General features: G+C 48.5%; 1 protein-coding gene across 1 annotated transcript in view; it reads right to left on the bottom strand.

Moving 5' to 3' along the window:
• The window catches only part of POLR3A (RNA polymerase III subunit A), a 63,312-nt gene that overhangs the window by 43,147 nt on the left and 18,687 nt on the right, over positions 1-1,478 (bottom strand). Inside the window, exon 11 of the mRNA XM_003783521.3 lies at positions 1,009-1,149. Coding sequence (XP_003783569.1) covers positions 1,009-1,149 — 141 coding nt within the window. The remainder of the gene's footprint in view (positions 1-1,008; positions 1,150-1,478) is intronic.

Raw genomic sequence — 1,478 nt, 5'->3', positions numbered from 1 at the left:
CTGGGACTATAGGCGGCTGCCAAAATTTTTTGTTGCAGCTGTCATTGTTTAGGTGTCCCAGACTGGGTTCAAACCATCACCCTTGGTGTATGTGGCTGGTGCTGTAACCACTGTGCTCGGGGTGCTGAGCCCAACACCGGTTATTTCTATACTCTTAACTTTACACAATTGGTCGTCATATATGTATTTTCTCCTAGGAACCCACTTATGGGTCAGAAAATACCCTCTTCCCTTTAATAAGCACCTGTTATAGACCTTAATGTGCTTATACATGATAACTTCCAAGGCAGATTCTTTAAAGACTCAAAAGAAATCAACACACTGGCTTGGTGCCTATAGCTCAGCTGCTAAGGTGCCAGCCACATACACTGGAGCTGGCAGGTTCAAACCCAGCCGGGCCTGCCAAAAAACAACAACTACAACAAAAAAATAGCTGGGTGTTCTGGTGGGCACCTGTAGTCCTAGTTACCTGAGGCAAAAGAATTGCTTAAGCCCAAGAGTTTGAGGTTGCTGTGAGCTGTGACACTACAGACCCTACTGAGGGTGACATAGTGAAACTCTGTCTCCAAAAAAAAAAAAAAAGGCAGCCAGTGGTCCACTTAAGAACAGAAGAGAGCCTGGCTTCTCTGGGATTCTTTTTTTTTTTGAGACAGAGCCTCAAGCTATGCCCCTGGGTAGAGTGCCGTGGCATCACAGCTCACAGCAACCTCCAACTCCTGGGCTCAAGTGAGTCTCTTGCTTCAGCCTTCCAAGTAGCTGGGACCACAGGTGCCCACCACAAAGCCTGGCTATTATTTTGGTCGCAGCCGTCATTGTTTAGTGGGCCCGGTCTGGATTTGAACCTGCCACCTTAGGTGTATGTGGCTGGCACCTTAGCCACTTGAGCCACAGGCACCGAGCCTTTTCTGGGATTCTTAAGTAGTGGCGATATTTTCAAAAAAGACAAGTCCCCCTTTCCCTACTTTCAGGAGCTGTTACACAAAAGCTGGGCCACACCACCCAACATACCCCCATTAGAACAAGGGCTTCTGCTTTAGCTTCCTCTGTTTGAGGAAGATGAAGGTTCATTTCATCACCATCAAAGTCTGCATTGTAGGGTGTACAGACACACTCGTTGAATCTGAAGGTCCGATGGGGCTTAACCCTGGCCTGTGGAAAACAAAACAAAACACAAAAAGAAAAGGACTCAGTTATTGATCCAAAAGCTTTTGCTTCAAAACATTAAAAATTGGATTCCTGGGGCAGCACCTGTGGCTCAGTGGGGAAGGACGCCAGCCAGCCCCATATACCGAGGGTGGCGGGTTTAAACCCAGCCCTGGCCAAACAGCAACAAAAAATAGCTGGGTGTTGTGGCCGGTGCCTGTGGTCCCAGCTACTCAGGAGGCTGAGGCAGGAGAATTGCCTAAGCCCAGGAGGTAGAGGTTGCTGTGAGCTGTGTGATGCCATGGCACTCTACCGAGGGCAATGTGAGACTCTGT

This window comes from Otolemur garnettii, unplaced genomic scaffold (assembly GCF_000181295.1).
Source record: "Otolemur garnettii isolate 467f Iridium unplaced genomic scaffold, OtoGar3 scaffold00008, whole genome shotgun sequence".
Lineage (NCBI taxonomy): Eukaryota > Metazoa > Chordata > Mammalia > Primates > Galagidae > Otolemur > Otolemur garnettii.
This window is presented reverse-complemented; position numbering and strand designations above follow the sequence as displayed.